This window comes from Chaetodon trifascialis, chromosome 17, assembly GCF_039877785.1.
Source record: "Chaetodon trifascialis isolate fChaTrf1 chromosome 17, fChaTrf1.hap1, whole genome shotgun sequence".
Lineage (NCBI taxonomy): Eukaryota > Metazoa > Chordata > Actinopteri > Chaetodontiformes > Chaetodontidae > Chaetodon > Chaetodon trifascialis.
Window position 1 is genome coordinate 14,915,192 of NC_092072.1, and position 16,281 is coordinate 14,931,472.

A 16,281-nucleotide genomic window follows, 5' to 3' on the forward strand; every position below is an offset into this window, starting at 1 on the left:
GGTCCACGGCCATGACATTGGTCCCAATAGCGCCGCCCGGTGGTAGAGGAGAGTCTAATCCCGAGTGCAACCGTCCGCCACTAAACTGGTTTTAGGTGGGTAAACCACACGAGGGGGAAAAGCCTCTCAAATGAAGTCGATGCAGCAAGCAAGCGGAGGCTTCTCCTATCCGTCCTCTCCCTGTCGTTGCTCTCGCCTCCTTGGTAACACAGTTAATAACCTTGGGTCTCAGACGGTTTATTGCACTGCACTCCAATTGTACAAATGCCCCAGACTCTCAGACAGCTTTTATGGCCGCGTTGCTGCGGCAACGGGGAGGATGTCCCGTAATTAGGGACGGAATTCCAGAGCGCAGTAAAGGATGCGCAAGGCAAGGCCGGACTATGGCAGAGAGAGGCAACCATAAACTTCAGCCTCTCTCACCGCGTTTATGGCCCTTTTGACTGTCATATATGAACGCCAATGCGCTGCGGCTAGCTCTCATAAACACAGTGATAACAACAGCAAATATGGCGACCCTCGCCAAAGGAGGCTGCTGTTGGAAGAGTGTTTCCAAAACCAATCAGCGAAATGACAGCTTCCACACACATACTACACACATAGAGAAGGAGATAGTGAAAAACTAATGGAAAACAAAGTGAGCGTGCTGAAATGCTGAATGTTTGGGCAGCAATAAATGCGGTGGGTAGAAATAAAGATGGGTCTGCACGCCATCCACGCTGGTTCAGTAACAAAGATTTCCTTCACATGGGATGCAAGAGTTGTAAAATATTTTATATGGGTCAGAATATGTTGAGACGTGGTTCAGAATGATTGGAAAACACGCTAGCACAAACACAATGAGAGCGCAAGGACGACAACATTTCTTTAATCTGTAATTGAACCCACGAAGTACACAACATACAAATATTAAAGAATACCTGATAACAACTTTATCATTGAATTTGTTACTTTGTCACGTTTTATTCTAAAAACTAAAAGTGTTGTGTGTGTGTGTGTGTGTGTGTGTGTGTGTGTGTGTGTGTGTGTGTGTGTGTGTGTGTGTGTGTGTGTGTGTGTGTGTGTGTGTGTGTGTGTGTGTGTGCCTCTTTTGGACGGCTCATTATTTGCATCTGAGCTCTCAGATGTGCTGCACTTCAGTGTTTTTTTAATTACTTTCTATATACCAAAGCACCCACTCGTGATAATTCAATTGCAGTTATTGAGTTATATGTGTGGATCTTTCGTGCGTAAAACGTTTCCCTTTTTTACTCACCAAATGCGTCACAGATGTGCGTTGTCAAAAAGAAAATCTCGTGAAAAAACAACAACAATGACCACGCAGAAATAGATTTTTTTTTTCAATAATCTTTTCATTTGTTTTGTTTTTTTATTTGGAAATATAGTAGAATACACAATAGTTTGGGCATACCAAGCAATTGATTCAATGCGATGACCCTGACCAGCCTTGCCCTAACAGCACACTTGAAAACGCAGCTTTTTTTTAATCTTCTTTAAATTGCAAGTACCAAAGGATCGCGAGTCATGAGAAAAATATTCTGTTATGCGTATCAATATGAGACCGAAGAGGCCCGCTGCATATATACCTGTGTGAATGTGTTGGGCGTGTACCTCAGTGCAACTCCACACGGATCCAGTAGACAAGCTTATCTCTCTGGTTTGGCCTGCATTATCAAAACTCGACTGATAGTCTCCAAAAATCAAAAGGACAACATGTATTTGGGAACTGAAAGATACGCAAAATATAAATACTCATAGCCCTCATTCTGCAGGCTCCAGGAAGAACGACAAAAGCTCGTTTTGAGGTCAGCCCAGACTCAACACGGAATCCCAAAAGCCCGCCTGTAATAATGGACTTTGACTTGGCTAGCCGTTTAAAGGAGATAGTAAACAAGTGGCTACAAAATAAATAAGCACACAAAACAGAAACACGTTACATTCTCATCCGTTCGGACTCATTATTTGGTCACACCAATATAAAGTCACATATTCGCTCTCATCCTAAACTCGCCACTTTTCTGATTTTAAAAAAACAGAACAAAAAAAAGGTAAAATAAATCTTTTGATTACAAAATACACCGAGTCAGTCAATTAGTGACTGTTCTTTTTTTTCTTTTTTCTTTTATTTTTGCCCGTCTGAAAGGAAAATAAAAGTGGCGTCCTGCGAGTCACAATAATATTAACATGGGCCTTCGTGAGCGTACAAATCCATTTCTATATTTTCCCAAATCAGAGTCTGGAGCGCGAAATCGGCAGACTGTCTTGATTCATGCTCACTCTTTAGGTTCTCCAGATCACAGGATACTGTTGTCCTCGAACTTGAAATTAACCATTGAGCGGTGTTGTCCTTGCTGTCGCTGCCATTGTGGTACACAATGTACACTGGGAGAGTCACAGCCGGAGAGTCAGTGTGCCTGTAAACGCGGTCAGTCCCGCAGCAGAGGAGGACTTTGAGAGCTGTGTCGGTGCTGTTCTCAGCCTTAAAGCAGAGGATTAGACGTGTAATATTGTAATCTATCTCTGTTCAGTTTCTTCTCCTTCATGCGGCGGTTCTGAAACCAGATCTTGACTTGTCGGTCGGTGAGGTTGAGCATCCGAGACAGTTGCATGCGTTTTTCCTTGTTTATGTACACGCTGAAAAAGAATTCTCGTTCAAGTTCTCTGATCTGATATTTGGAATACGGGCACCTTTTCTTGCGGGTCCTCTGTCCATCTGGAAGGCACAAAAAGAGTATACGGGTCACGGAAAATATCAACATTTCAAATCAGCCATGCCTATGTTACAAATAGATTTATACGCCTTGGATGTTGCCCAGATTACACGTGAGCGGATTTCCTCTATATGAAGCATTAATAACATATTTCCCATTACAGTATTTCAAGTGTCATATATAGCGATGTTATATTGCACTGGAAAGATGACCAAACCATGGGATCGCTAGACAATACACTTGGGCTTTGACCTTCTCCAGCAAATGAAAACAACAAGCTCACTTTGAAATCTAAGCAGCTAGCAGCTACAGGAACAAGAGACTGGCTTGTATTAGACAGTTTATATGAAAATATTGGTTTTATAGAACGTATAAAGGGGCAAATGTACAAATGGGAACACGAGAGTCTATGATAGCTTTAACACAAGAGCTCCTGTGTGCTAAACCTTAAACCAGAGGCACCACCCTCATTACATGCAAGCGCTCTTTTAACGTTAAGAAACCGTGAAACAAGCGCGTTTATAACACATGGACTGGATGCAGGTCTGTATAGGAATTCACATTCATAACTAGATGATTTTTGGACACGTCAGGGAGTGTTATAGAAAAATCACCGGCCTGATGTCTTTCACGGCCAATTTCAATTCCAAACACGTGATCCTGCAGTTTATAACAAAGTTTTGTTGGGGGTGGGGGGTCTACAGGCCCTCTATAAACCTTATATGCTTATAAAACAGCATATAAAATTTTTAACAGCAGCGCGCAAGATTGCAAACTTTCTCTCATAACCAAGGCGCTGACTTTAATACGTACTGCTGCTGCTGGATTTCTCCTCATTGTTGCCGGAAGATAACTCCGGGCTGCTCGTCTCCTCCCGCGGCTCCTTCGCCTCTGTATCCCTGCACGACTGCGCGTCCTCCGGCGCTGAGCTGGGCTGCTTGGTCGGGGTTTTGTCACCTGAGAAGCCATTTGTGGAAGAACTCTCCGACGCGTTCCCGTACGCCGTCTCGTAAAACTGGTCGAAGGCTTGTGGCAGCACGCCATTTCTGCCCACGTTCCCGTAGAAATTGGTGGAAGCGGAGCCGGCGCTCGTGTGGTGGTGGTGGTGGTGGTGGTGGTAAGCGGCGGCCGCGGCTGCCGGGCTGTTTTTACCGAACATGTCCCCTACGACGGCCGTTTGCGCCGACAGACAGTCCCGGTGCACCATGTCCTCCGCGTTGGGGTAGCACTGGGGCAAATTCCCCCGGTGCGGCCATTTACCGGACGCGTCAATGGCTGCATAGTCCCTGAACGTCACCTCTCTGACGGGTTGGACTTGCGGCAGGTTAGAGGAGTAGGAATATGTCATGGGGCGGGTGGACGGGGTCTGGGATAAAAACGAGGGAAGACCGGAGAAATCAGCCCCCGCCGAGACGTAATAAGTGCAACTGGGCAAATACATGTTCGATCCGACGGGGACCCTTTCGTCAAAATCCATCATCGTAGTTCACCCTCCACTATAACTCTATGTTGGGGTTTGATTCCTCTATAACCGCCCTGAACATGGCTCTGAAGCGCCGTGCCTCCTGCCTCTTTGAAGCAGGTTCGCTAAGCAGAAATTTGGAGACGTAAGCTGACGTGGAGAGCCATCTCCATCCACTCCACGGAGGAGGAGGTCACGTGACCACATGGCAGAAATTGACAGATTTTCATGCTGTGTGTGTACGTGCGTGCTTGTGCGTGCGTGTGTGTGTGTGTGTGTGCGTGTGTGTGTGTGTGTGTGTGTGTGTGTGTGTGTGTGTGTGTGTGTGTGTGTGTGTGTGTGTGTGTGTGTGTGTGTGTGTGTGTGTGTGTGTGTGTAGGAAAGAGAAAGAGTGTGTGTAGGAGTGTAAGAGACATGACTGCTCTGTGTCCTAAAGCTTGACATTGGTGGTTTATCGCCATGTCGGTTTAGAAATGAATTCCTTGACATGCAACGGAGTCAGAGGAAGACAAAACTATAATTTGATGCCGGTTTTTAACCAAGAGAAGAGAGATTTCAATCGAAGCTTTAACCAAACTATCAATATCAATTTCCCAGATGTTCTGTGATTCTCCGCGCTCAATCTGTCCTGGGAAAATAATAGCGCGTATTTTAAGCTTTTCTAGTTTTCCTTGTTTTTGCATTGTGCGTGCAATGCGTGAACAACAATAGGAATCTAGAGAGTAACTTGTTCGGTCCTTACCAAAGAACAACATTAAACCGGCATTACTGTGGAGGAAAGAGACAAGCAGCCCATCTCTAAAGTCTGCATTTAGAAATGTCTTAGTCATCATCATTTGGTGGTTTTACAACATAGCATTTGGCCCAGTGGGCATTTGGTTATCAGGGTCATGTTCAAAGTAGCGGCTATGTTTCAACTGACCACAGCCTTGTGTTGGTACCAGTATAACAAAGACTAATCCGACATTTTGACGAAATAAATAGAGGATACAGTATAAAGATAAACACAATGAAATTTTGGTGGTGTTTGAAACCTGACACCAATATACAAGTGTCTTAAATTGTAATACTTAGATACGTAAATAGCTATGTCTTATTATTGTAATATTTTATATTTACTTGGAAGTTACAACGGAAGAATCCCAGACAGACTTTTCAGAAAAGACCGGAGGCTCACCGAGGAAAACGCGCAAAAACTGACGCCTATAACCATTCAAACAGTCTGCGTCAATAGTCAAGTGTTACAAGCTCTTCGAAATTATAAACTTATTCTATTTGAATACCCCCTGTCTTACGGCTCTGTTTTGCCTCATATGAAACATTTAATGGATTCACTAACAGCTCCAAAAGCCGCAACATTCAAACCCCCTCCCCTTTTACGCACGGCTATTTCTTTACGTTTTGGTGCAAATATTTATTCACATGTGCGTCCTTCAGTAAGATGACAGCTTCCAGAAATTTACAAGACACTTTTATGTTTTGATGAATATTAATTTCCATCAGATCCTTTTTTTTCTGTTTATTTCCTCCACGCAAGTACACACACGTTTGCGTAAATACCATCAATATACACACACACAATCAAGGGGGGAAACCATGTTTCTAAACATAGATTTTTAGAATACTTGAAGCTGTATTTCACAGTCAAAGCTCGAAATATATAAGCAACATTTTGCTCTACAATCTATTTTAAAATCCCTATTGTGAATACACCAAATACCTATGAATAGTCATACAGGAACATGGCAATAATTTTGAATTAAAGGTTTACTTCCCACTAAACTTCAAATAAATCAAGATCACAGATTTTGAAAATGCAGAGATTTCTTCTATTTGATTTAGTAAACATGTCACAGTACACATTCCCTGGCGCTCTGCTCTCAGGCCACCGTGGAGCTTGTTTTGGAGAGGCTGCAACCTGACTCTAATGTGCTGTGAATGAGAGAACTGAGCCCGGATTAAGACCGCCACGGCTGGCCAGGCCCTACAGCCCAGTGTGCACATGGCGATCCAAGGGGCCCCTGATGTCACATGTGAAACGCAACCTTAAAATATCACACACACACTAAGACGGTGAGAGCGCCAACTAACGCCCTGTGATTGTGTCAAAACAAGAAAACAAAACCAAAAAAAAGAAGATGAAAAGAAAAAAGAAAAGAAAAATATGCAGTCCGAGCTATCCACCGGTCATTTTATTTGGATAAATTGCAGGGGAACAAACAACTCGAGTGTCTTTGCGACCACACGCTCCGCCTCTCAGTCAATCCAGACAAATTCTGAGTTGTGCTGAAGCTTTTAAGCTGTAATTGAGCACAGGATGCCCAGGAAAACCAAAGCCAGCTCTGCACAGACCTTCGTTTTTATAGCTGCTATAGTATTCTGCTGTGCTTTTTTTTCCTCCCCGGCCAGACAGACACCACAAAACTGGCCAAGCGTGATAGGAAGTCGCCACCTACACGGACTCAAAGTCAGCAACTGAGGATTTTCAGTGACTCAGAAATCATGTCTGTGCACAACTAAGGTAAGATTTCTACTTACAATAAAATAGCATAGCACAATACCTCCAACCCTTAGATTAAAAAAATCGAATCAAATAAAGAAATTTCCTAAAAATAAAGAAAGACGTTCAAAATTAAAAGCCATTGTTATGTCAAATGTGTTTTGAATCAAATAAAGTCGCTCTGCTGATCCTCTGACCATCCTCCTGCGGTATTTGGTCATCAAACTGCAGTCTGGCGTTGCGTAAAAGCTCTCAAAGCCAAACCTTGGCTGTACGGTCGACTTCAAGTTCGGGGGAGGGAGAGGGTCCTTCACAGAGAGCAAAGGGCCCCCTGTGCCCCGGATGGAGTTCCTTTAATTGCCTTTGCATTTACGCAGGCTTTAGGTTACAAGATTGGCCGATAATGTGAGCCTGTAACTCTGAGCTGAGGAAAAGTCAAATGAACTTCACCTTCGCACTAATTGTCAGAGTATAGTTGGCCATTAAGTCTGGTGGAGGTTGGAATTTAACTCCAAATAGTGCTCTAAATAATAAACAGTTGATGCTAACACATGATGTTACTTAGGAGAATTGTTCTATGAGCCAATTATTATTAATTAAATGTAATTGTATGCGCTTTATGCTAAAAACAAAAAAAACTTTGAGTTTCTATCAAATGTTTCACGAAAAAAGAAACATGAAGCCTAAAAGATAAACACCTACTCATTGACTTTTGGCAATAGACGGTCATGGGGGACTGTTGAGGAGATCTGGTGTGGAGATAGAGAGAATCTGTGTATCTAGGCTATTCAGGGACACTGTTTTCTTGCCTTAACTTACTTCCTTCTCTGTTTTAGCGCGCGCGCACATACATACACACACACACACACACACACACACACACACACACACACACACACACACACACACACACACACACACACACACACAAACAAACAAACAAACAAACGAACAAACATACATTCACATACACAATTGGTTGTTTGAATTAAATCAGACACTACAATACTACACTATTAGATGAATCCACTGATATAAACATAGCATGATGAAACATAGCAAATGAAGCGTAACTCCCGTCCTGGAGGAGGACAGTGTTTTTGTCAGGAAGAGAATGCGACGCACAGATAGCCCAATCCTTGTACCATAAAACCAAGTCAGACAACAAGTAAACAATCAAGTGTGGGGAGGACCTGAAAGTACAGTTTAACGCCACGTCAGGTAGGCCTATAGGCTGTAAAGGAGGCTAAATAGGCGCATTCAGTGTCTTGCAAAGAAACCTCCTGTAGTTTCTTAAGTCTTCAAGTGGAATAAAAGACCCAGAGCTTTAATGGGCTGCTGGCCCTTCTGTTGTTTTCATTCTATGGCAGAAAAATGGGCCACCACACCTGCGCCTCAAAGCATCTATTGACTATATTCTCAATCTCAAAACGAGAACACCGTCTTTAATGCATACTGTGGTGGAGCTGGAGACAATAAGGAGACGGGTGCCAACTGTGACCTTTAAAAGCACAAACTCTTATATGTATATTAAAAGATCACAAAATACGACTTAACCAAAAATAGAGGGTTTGCAGTGCGCACAGCGGTCGAACAACCACGACAAATCTCGGCTGAGCTAATTAATAAATGTATAATTTGCAGTGTATTTACACGTTATATTTGTCTGTTTATACATTATGACAATTTTTCACTGAAGTGTTTTTGAACTTGAATGGCGCATGCTCTTGGCTCATCCGTTATCATGTCGCTGGCTACACGGATACGAGCTTGGCGTTGCGGGGGGATTATAAAACCATCAGACTGAAACATGAAACAAGTGCAGCTCGCATTTAGTGGCGTGCAAATGAACGAGCAGGGAAATATCCGTCGGCCTAAATTTAAACCTGATTCAGCGAACAACTGTTGATTTATCCACAGGTGACAGAAATGTGGGCCGACAGCGGACGGCGACGACAGAGGGGCCATGCGGACCACACAGGGGCCATGCAGGGAAACTGATCAACTCCACGGTCAACGGAAGCACCTCTGACAAACCAGAGGAGACCCAGAGCGCTGGATGAGCCTGCAGAGGGTATCCTGAGAAACAAGGCAAATGCAGGAGCCGAGCTGGACAAAAAGGATTTAAACTGGATTTCAGTCGTGCGATTTTTTTTTACGAAGGAAAAGAGATGGAAGGAAAAAGACAGGTGGAAAGATACAGACCAGCATTTAAGCGTAGTGATAACTATTTGAGCAATGAGCACAACAGCAAACTAGGTTATTTTATTAGAAAATCCATCGAGTCTCAATTGATATTTTGCTATTGATGGTTTTAGAACAAAAACACATTCAGGCGGTTAGAAATTTAATTTGAATTTACGTCCCAGTCCTCGAATTGTGTGCGTGTGCGCAAAAATGACATTTCTGATAAAGAAGAGTCGAATTGAGCACGGTGAACAGTAAATCCTGTATTATTTGTTTTTCTCCTTTGATTTAATAAAAACCCAATATTTGCTTATGTCTGCTTGGCAGCATCTCTCCTGTATTTAACTTTAAATGTGATCTTCTTCAAAAACATAAAACAGAATATTCAGCAGTCGATGATGTTAACGTGGCGAAAATGTTTCAGCCAAGCGGACGCCAACGCCTAATTAAGATTACACATTTTGTAATTCAGACGACATCGCGCCTGTTTTTGCCGAATGAGAAAAGGCGCAATAGACACAGCATATAGTCTCAGATCAAATGTATTGTGACTCTTGGTAAACAGGCTTATTCCACTGAACGATCAACGAAAACGCCGCCGCCGAATTAAACTGTCACCAGAAAAGATATCATCATTTGTATAATCACTTTTGTCTTGAATTTATTTATCCAAGCTCAAATGATGAACGAATATCAAGACCTTAAATGATCCACCTTCTTTGAGAGGATGGACACCGAATCATCACATAAGAACTGTTTCCCTCTGATTGTAGTTCAATAATCTTCTTTATTTGGGGAAAAAAAGAAAGAAAAAAAAAACTTTTGTCATACTTTATCTTGGATTAAATCTAACAATGTCATTCCAGATTACAATCTGGAAACGATACGAATGAGAAGCATCTCGCAGTGGTTTAGAAAACGTTTTCAGGGACACGCAGATTTCCATAATCTTCCATGTCGTTTGTCGATTTAGCGGATCAAACGATCAAGAAAGACGCGCGGTCGCGTACTTACCAAATGCTTGCTTCACAAATTGGCCTCACAATATCTTGTGCAAGTTTATGCTTATTCTTTGACTATAATTAATGTGAAATGTGTATTTCATGTTGAGGATTAGCTTAATCTGTGCTCAGGCAAACAAAAACCACGCAAAGCAAACAGAGCCTCGTTTCCACTGTAATCCATGACGCATTCGGCTCGCTGTGCATCTGCCTCATACCTATACATCCCTCATAAATGAACACAGTAAATTATTTGGCATTTATATATCAAACCAAATGAGATCGGGACAGGAAAAGCCCGTCTGCAGAGGGAAAAGGCGCCGACAGGGACATGGAGGAGGCTTTCACGTAATCTCGGTCAAGTGCTTCTATTTGACCGCTGTCACGGTCTTGGATAAGCTTATGTCTGCTCGGGACTTTGTGGTGTATTACGAGATTATCTCTCAAAGTCGTGGTTTTCAAGCTTGACCAGAGCTTTATTGTTGACTGAGTGAAGGTTGCAGGCCTCGCCTCCATTACGCACAGACAGCGAAGGTCAATGTAAAGAGCACTGCCTGGCTTTGGCCCTGTCTGCGTTCAGCCACGTCTGACAGGAAGCCGAGAGACATACCGAGCTGCTTATTGAATGTGTGGTCTGTCAGTCCCACTCACTGATCCGAAAAGCTCACAAGATATCAGGTTATTACAGATATTTAATACAGAATTTCAGCCTTGATTCTGTGCAGACTGTCTCTGAGGATGCGATATTCTTTTTCAATTAATTTGATGAAAACAAACCAGTATGTATGTTTTGTTTTTTCCTCTTCCTCTAAAAGAGGTTGGTGTAACATGAAATTGAATAGTAAAATGGCATAGGTTTTAAAACAAATTAAACATATAATTGCAATAGTTTGCTTTTATTTTCTTCACTTATTTGTGATTAAAGCAAACGTGAATGATGCATAGAGCCCCATAAATAGCTTTTTTAAGAAAGGTAATTAATTGAGCCCTATTTTTATGCCCTGAAATTAACTGTAGTTCAGTCTTTTGCCTTAGTGTGGCAGCAGAGCTCTTCTTCTCAGTCTTCTTCCTGTGTTTCCTTCCACAGTCCCATCAAAGATGGCTCGTGTGAGGACAGAGGGATAGGCGGAGCATGCTGCTGTGAGTCTTTGTCGCGTTTGTGTCAGAGCAGAGGCGGGACCTGTAGTCTTGTTTTGGTTCTCAGCAAGCCAATAGAACGCTGTCTTGCTCCCTCGTAGCCAATGAGCTGCCACGACGGTCACGCCCTTGCAGTAAACTTCCGCTCTCAGGATGCAGCTCTTCCGCTCTTCTGTGTTTATGGACTGCAGGATACACTAAGCAGTAACACATCTTACTTTTGTGACATCTCTGAGTTTCTTGTATAAGGCGTGCGCGCCCCGCCGTGCCTACGTCAGAGGACGTGGGAGCACGGCGACGCTGCGTTCAGTGCTCGCGGACGTAGGGCCTATGGTGTCACATGGCTGTGGCGTTCCTCAGTCAGCCTGCTGGCCATGTGCAAGTCATAAGCACAAGATATGAGACTGCTCGCTATTAAAAAACTCTAAACAATCTGGATGTGTAGTAAATAATCACGAATCAACGTTTGTTTTGGCAAATTAATGTTTGCAATTTTCCTCATAACTTTGCAGTTCATATCTACAGTACAGTGTTCTTTGAAATGTTGAAAAAATAGGAGGTAGTTTAGTTGGAAAGTAATACAGTACATATGGCTACAACTGAGAACCATAACATTATTTCAATTATAACCACGAAGCCTAACAATGATAGTCGTAATCATAATAAGAATTCTTATGATAATAATTTCGCACCCAGGCTCCGGGTGAAGATTTATACAAGCTCTTTGAAATAATATAGGTTCAGTGAACAATTGGCATATATATGAGTATCTCTCCGAGCCTGTGAGTTTTCAGTTGTTGGGAGAAGTGGGAGAAAAAAATGTATGAACCTCATGTGGGCTACGACAGTAAGCAACGGTGCGTAAGCCTGTGTGCTTGAAATTACTGGGAGAGGACATATAACGCTTGACGCCCTTAGAATTCACAAAACGGCCTAAAAACAATTATACCCGGCACGTAAATCAGCCTAACAGGTGGGGAAGCGAGCTAGAGGAGCTGGAGCTGTGAGTACGGAAGGGTTTGGTTTCACGCCTGACATTTGACTGCCAGGAAGACTGAATCATATTCACGATTGCAGCCAAACCAAACATGCTGGGATGTTGGACTTTTGGCTGCAGGTGTGTTAAAAACTGCACTTAGTCACTCAAGAAGAACACGTTTGAGAACAATGAGTAAATACTCACACCTTCACGCTAGCACGGTACTATCGACAGTGGCCGATGAACAATGAGGCTGACTGAGGACGCACGACACGTCTGACAGCCGGCAGACGCTGCAGGCTTTTCCCCTGCACCATAAAAACATCCATGTGAATGAATTAAAATGCTCTTCACCTCATATTTATAGAGCGCTTATAAGGCTTTTTTGTGTGTTTGTTATTTCGCATTTCCACTCAAAATATTTCCACGAATCGTCTAGAAAAATGGTCTACAAAATATATTAAAATTACCTTTCATCAAAGTGACCGAGAGAAATTTTCGGCCATTTATGTTTTGCTTTTTATTTTTGATGAATCAAATAATCATGAAAAAAGCCTGTACGGAAATGGTAAAACTACAGGCGAAGCAAAGAGATAAAAGGGGTTCAGATTTTTTAGGCCATATCTACACACAGACACACACGCTCATATTTAAAAATCTCAAAAGAGACAAACAAATAACTGTAGATGAGACCCCTACACACTGATCCCCTGCCGCCTGCGCCCTTTGAAACCAGTGGAATAAATGTAGTTAATGATTCAGTTTGACCGAATCCATTCCTCTTTTCTTTTATCAGACTATATTTCGAGCAACGCTCAACGTGTAAAATTGCTGCTTTTCACTCAACGCAACCGATCAAGGCAACGTAAATATTAGCGCAATCTATTAACAGGCTGACGCGTATTTAAAAAGTAAGCTAAAAGAGTATGGATTTCATGTATTTATGCACGTGTTTATGAATAAAACCAAAGCGGTAAGAAATGCATTTGGAAAGAAAAATACACGAGTTTGCCTCAGTGTCCTTGAAGATTAAATGTCATTGCACCCATTTCAAATGCATAGTCAGCCATCCAACAGTGAGTACGGGGAATATTTCACAACGTTTAATATAAAATAAAATAAAGGTTTTCGTGCACTCTTCGCCAGCCTCTGTTTATTACGACTGACGCCTGGGTGAAAGCCAAAGACAAATTATTATTATTATTATTATTATTATTATTATTATTATTATTATTATTATTATTATTATTATTATCCAGTAGGCCTTTAAGTTCTGTATGGGAAATGTGACCATTGACCCACTTGTGCATGTATCACAGTCGTCGCTAGATGGCAATGTCCGCCTACATTTCAGCACACACCAGCCTCAACTGACTCGTTTCCTCTTTTCCCAGAACTCAGCTACATATTGCAAATATTGGAGTTTCTAAATAGAGTTTCTGCGTTTTTCATGATAAAGAAATCTGCTAACAAACACAGCAAGACCACTACAAGACAAACTTACTGCTGAAAGCTGATTAGCCCCATGCAGCGGGTGTATGGGCCTTGAGGAGTATTTTTCAAGTGTTTGCGATAACAGAAGATCAACAGATGAAGTGGATGGATGTTAGAATATAAACTGAGCTATGGTCGTAGCGTTTTCGACATAACGAGGATAAAATTGCGCCAAGTCCATATTTTATTTGGATGGACTTCCACAGCGAAACACTGGACTCACACACAAATAACCTGGATATCATGCCGGACTTTACTTTATATACAACCACATGAATACGCACACATTATAAAAGCTATGATTGATATGAACACATATCCCGAACGATTATCTAAGCATTATAATAAGAAGAATTGCACCATGGACTGGATATGAATGAGAGCACGGATTCATATGATGAGACTAAACTTCATACAAGCTAAGCATGTGAGTAGGTTTTAAAAGAAGAAGAAGAAGCCAGGAGAGATTAATATTTAACATTCCCAAGGTCCAAATCCGTTAACATCGTCACTTCCTGTGAATCTTCACGTTTATCACTCTCGATAAGTCGCAGATAAAGGCGTAGCTCGGTGGCGCACACCTTTCTGAGCTGGGGTCAGTTTTCCTGTACTGAGAGTGAGCATGCCAAAAGGAAAAAAAAAAAAAAGTCACACATACTGCAGTTTAATATTCTCGCTTTCCTCCCCCCACTTGACTCCTAAAACAATATTTAACAACAAGTGGCAGGAATTAGAGGGTCCGACATTCAGAGGCCTCCGAAATTTTGTTCCAGGAGCTCCGAGAAATCATTTGGCAACATACAAATAAATCATGTTCAGTCAGAATGGAGTTTTGTTGCTCCGATCCATGAGTCCACAAGCGTGCGTGCGTGTGTGTGTGTGTGTGTGTGTGTGTGTGTGTGTGTGTGTGTGTGTGTGTGTGTGTGTGTGTGTGTGTGTGTGTGGGCCTAGTAGTTTTATCTCCCACAGATATTGTCCGTAATAAAAAATAAAAATAAAAAAAAAACTAGCTGATGGTTTTCAATTTGTTGACAACTTTCTTCTCCTTTACGCGTCTGTTTTGAAACCATATCGTGACCTGTCTCTCGGACAGGTTGGTCTGGGCAGATATCCTCCTCCTTTTGTCCTTCGTGATAAATTTATTGGCGGCGTACTCGCGCTCGAGTTCCTTCAGTTGCACCTTGGTGTATGGCACGCGCTTCTTTCTTCCGCGTCGATAAGAGCCAGAGTCTCCTCCGGCGTGGGACACCGCGTCTGACAAGTAGACAGAGACAAAAGAAACTGTCAAAAGGTGCTTCTCAACAAGTGGGTGCCACCTCACGTTTACTCCCAAATTTGTGTGGCATTTTTACTCCAATAAATGAGAATTTGTTCATCAGTGAGCCCCACATTTCCACATTTTGCTTTCAAATAAAATCAAATTATTCAAGATTTGCAGTGGAATAAAGTGTTACATCCCTAGAACAAAGAAAAAGGGGAACTACTCTGTGACGACAGATGATTTTTTTTTTTTAATTCTCCAACATTTTTTCTGAAAAAAAAAAAACAACTTAAGAAATAACGTGAACGCATTATGTTTTTCACTTCTTTTAAACTAAACACGTTCTGTGGATTATTTCAATCATTTTACCGCAACCAAATGAACATACTGTTGTGCTGTTTGCTCTGCAGGTTGACACAGCAACTGACATTTCATACACCTCCCAATCTATACAATGTGCATCCTGTTCACTGAGTGGTAACATGTCAAACAGCTCTGCTCTCTAAAGGCTGGACTCTGGGGGAAGTAGCCTACCTGGTATGGAGGGTTTCCACATGTGTCCGGGCTGCGGCTGCTCCTTGGCGCAGTAAACCTGGCCGTTCCAGCCGTTGGCGGCGAGAGTCCACGGTTGATAGCTCTCCATAGGCAGCAGGGACTCGTGTCTGGCCTCTGACGGTGCGCTGATAGTTGGCACCACAGGAACGTCCAGGTAACTGGGGACAGGTTGGTATGGGCCTGAAGGGTAGGTCGGATAAAAAGCGAATTCCTTTGCCCGAGAGGTGAAGTCGTCGCCCGCGGCGGACGTGTCCATGTATTTCTCTCCATACGCGGAGGGGGGCTGCGCTCCGCACGACTTTATGCTGCTGTGATGCGACATTCTGCACGGATAATAGCCGCTACCGAAGTACCCATACGGCAGGGACGCGCTGGAGGAATTCTGAGCCGCAGAGCAAGGGCTGCACTGTTTCACTGGCTCGCCCATACCGGAGGTGGGCACGTCGCTGGACGAGTAAGCCGTGCTGGGTGCCAGGGACGCGGGGTGCGCCATCAGATTCCTGCACTGGTTCGCAGCAAAGTTGCCACCAGCAAAACCCTCCATGTTCTTGCTCACTTCATCGGAACCTCCGCCGTTGTCGTAGAGGAACATCACCGACGGGTCGACCCAGCGAGGACGGAGGAGCAGTGACGTTGTCATAGCACGGCATCCAACATTGAAGCTTCTGGCTCTTTTTTAAAAAGCCCAGAGACTGAAAAAAGGAGATACTGGTTCCCAGAGAGTAATGCCACTCTGACGCGCACAAGAGCGCCGAGGTCGCGCCGTCATTGGCCCAGATGTTATCACGTGACGGGGCTATGCAAAGAGGACGGTAAACATCACCCAGTACAGATAATTAAATGGAGAAAAATGCGGCGAAGTAAGGTGACCGTACCTATAAAGGGATTTCGCTTTTGTCGCGTCTGCTTCAGTTGAGATTGATTTTGTGTCTGTATTTATTTTAAAAAATTAAGATACATACGAACAGCCTACTTTTGATTGATTAAGGTTAAA

At 42.9% G+C, this 16,281-nt stretch overlaps 2 protein-coding genes across 2 annotated transcripts; both read right to left on the bottom strand.

Annotated features, from left to right (window-relative positions):
- Positions 1–2,480: 2,480 nt before the first annotated feature.
- On the bottom strand, positions 2,481–4,191 carry hoxa11a (homeobox A11a). The gene is made up of 2 exons (XM_070984928.1): positions 3,525–4,191; positions 2,481–2,713 (listed from the first exon to the last, which is right to left on the bottom strand). Exons 1-2 carry the CDS (start codon positions 4,189–4,191, stop codon positions 2,481–2,483), a joined length of 900 nt encoding a protein of 299 aa, XP_070841029.1.
- Positions 4,192–14,477: 10,286 nt separating this feature from the next.
- Positions 14,478–15,927, bottom strand: hoxa13a (homeobox A13a). The gene is made up of 2 exons (XM_070984912.1): positions 15,267–15,927; positions 14,478–14,725 (listed from the first exon to the last, which is right to left on the bottom strand). The coding sequence occupies exons 1-2, from the start codon at positions 15,925–15,927 to the stop codon at positions 14,478–14,480; spliced, it is 909 nt and encodes a 302-aa protein (XP_070841013.1).
- Between the last annotated feature and the right edge of the window lie 354 nt (positions 15,928–16,281).